Below are 1805 nucleotides of genomic sequence, written 5' to 3' on the forward strand. Positions count from 1 at the left end.
ATGGTCAAAGACTGGAAATTCACGGGTACCGGATAACCGGACTTTCGCTCCGCAGTGCCTCCAATGAGCCATTGGCGATCCGTTTAGGTGCAAAAAAAGCCAGGACACGAGGGCCGCTGTGGCCTATGCCGGATCACTGTCGCCTGATGGGATACGGAGACGCTTGTGAACACCCCCCCCCCGAAGGGTAACGTCGGGACCTGCGCTTGACAGCAGCAAAATAGAGAGTGAGCAGCTCTCGCAAAAGTCGGAAACTTCAAATACATAAGCTAAGTTACTTTTTAATATGAAATAAAGTATTGCTTCTGATTTTAGGTTGCGAATTTAAGCTTGGGTATGTGCCCAGCATTCAAAGTTATACTAAATCCCAGTTCAGTAGTTTGATTTTGCTATTTTGGGCATGCTAAATCTGAGAAAGGTTGAAGTCGACTTCGAGAAGGATCTTTGGTGACAATATGAAGAAAGCTGACGGACAATAAGAAGAAAGTTTATGGCAACGCTGGCTTCTTTAGTGGGAGTGTTGCGACGCGCCATACCTTTGAGTTTGTATACTCGGTTTGTGCAATATGATTGGTTAAAAGGCAATCAAATAGTCTATTTGATTGGATAAATGTCAATAAGGGCAATGGCTGAAGGAAAGAGGCCAGCGTCCACCCAACTTAAGATAAGCCGAGGGATGTGGTGGAGAGGTGGCCATGTGATGCCACCTCATATCCAAAACTGACGGCAACTACCAACTACGTGTGTAAGCAACAACAAGCGCGACGCATACGGCAATCGGAGCGTCTACGGCAAGAACAACGGGTACGGCAAGCGAGACGGGTATGGCCAACAAGACAGTGATGACTCGCTCGATAGCTACGACACGCGTGGGGCGTACGGCAAGCAGAATGGCTATCGCAGCAACGACGACTATGGCAAGCGTTACGGGTACGGCGGCGCGGCGGTGGGTATCAACGCCGCCACGGGGCTCCCAGCTGGCGCAGGTGTGGGTGCCAGAGGCTACGGCAGAGCTGGCGTCGGACTCAATGCGGGTGCTAGCTTAAACACTGGTGCTGGTCTCAACGCTGGAGCGGGACTGAATGCCGGTGCCGGACTCAACGCCGGTGCCGGTCTCAAAGGCCGGTGCCGGACTCAACGCTGGTGCGGGACGTAAGGCTGGAGCGGGGCTCAACGCTGGGGCGGGACTCAACGCAGGTGCAGGAGTCAAGACTGGTGCGGGAATCAACGCCGGTGCCGGTCTCAACGCATAGCGGGACTGAATGCCGGTGCCGGTCTCAACGCTGGAGCGAAAAATCAACGCAGGTGCAGGAGTTAAGGCTGGAGCGGGACTCAACGTCGGTGCCGGTCTCAAGGCTGGAGCGGGCCTCAACGCTGGTGCAGGTCTTAGCGCTGGTGCGGGACTGAACGCAGGTGTGGGTGGAAACTCTGCCGGCAAGGCTTACGGAGGATACTCCAAGCCTGGCGCCTACCGCCACTTGCGCGCGTAAATACCCGGACCCTTGGGTTACCGAGGCTGATGAATCTGCACTTGTAGATCGCCCTTCGTTGCAGCCAACCACACTCGGACGATGCGCCGAGATCTAACTTGCACGAGATACGTGCCTTACGTGTCGTTGTAGTAGCTGTCATGTATATAGGATTACTCTACGCTGTGTAGAAGCCGCTGAATCCAAACATGAGCTCATTTTGTTGTACGCGTTGGTGTCCCTCCTGCATCCTCGACCATCAAAAATGTGTAGCCGTCTCTGATGTTGAAGTGGCTGACCAATAAGGTAAAAGTAGTTGGAGCGGTATCTGCTTCG

General features: G+C 53.7%; 1 protein-coding gene across 1 annotated transcript; it reads left to right on the plus strand.

Moving 5' to 3' along the window:
- Window positions 1–1490, plus strand: PITG_02167 (uncharacterized protein; the record flags this gene model as incomplete). The annotated part of the gene is made up of 4 exons (XM_002907085.1): window positions 1–25; window positions 316–334; window positions 751–1152; window positions 1391–1490. 4 exons carry the CDS (start codon window positions 1–3, stop codon window positions 1488–1490), a joined length of 546 nt encoding a protein of 181 aa, XP_002907131.1.
- Between the last annotated feature and the right edge of the window lie 315 nt (window positions 1491–1805).

Source organism: Phytophthora infestans, genomic scaffold (genome assembly GCF_000142945.1).
Source record: "Phytophthora infestans T30-4 supercont1.3 genomic scaffold, whole genome shotgun sequence".
In the NCBI taxonomy this organism is placed as follows: domain Eukaryota; phylum Oomycota; class Peronosporomycetes; order Peronosporales; family Peronosporaceae; genus Phytophthora; species Phytophthora infestans.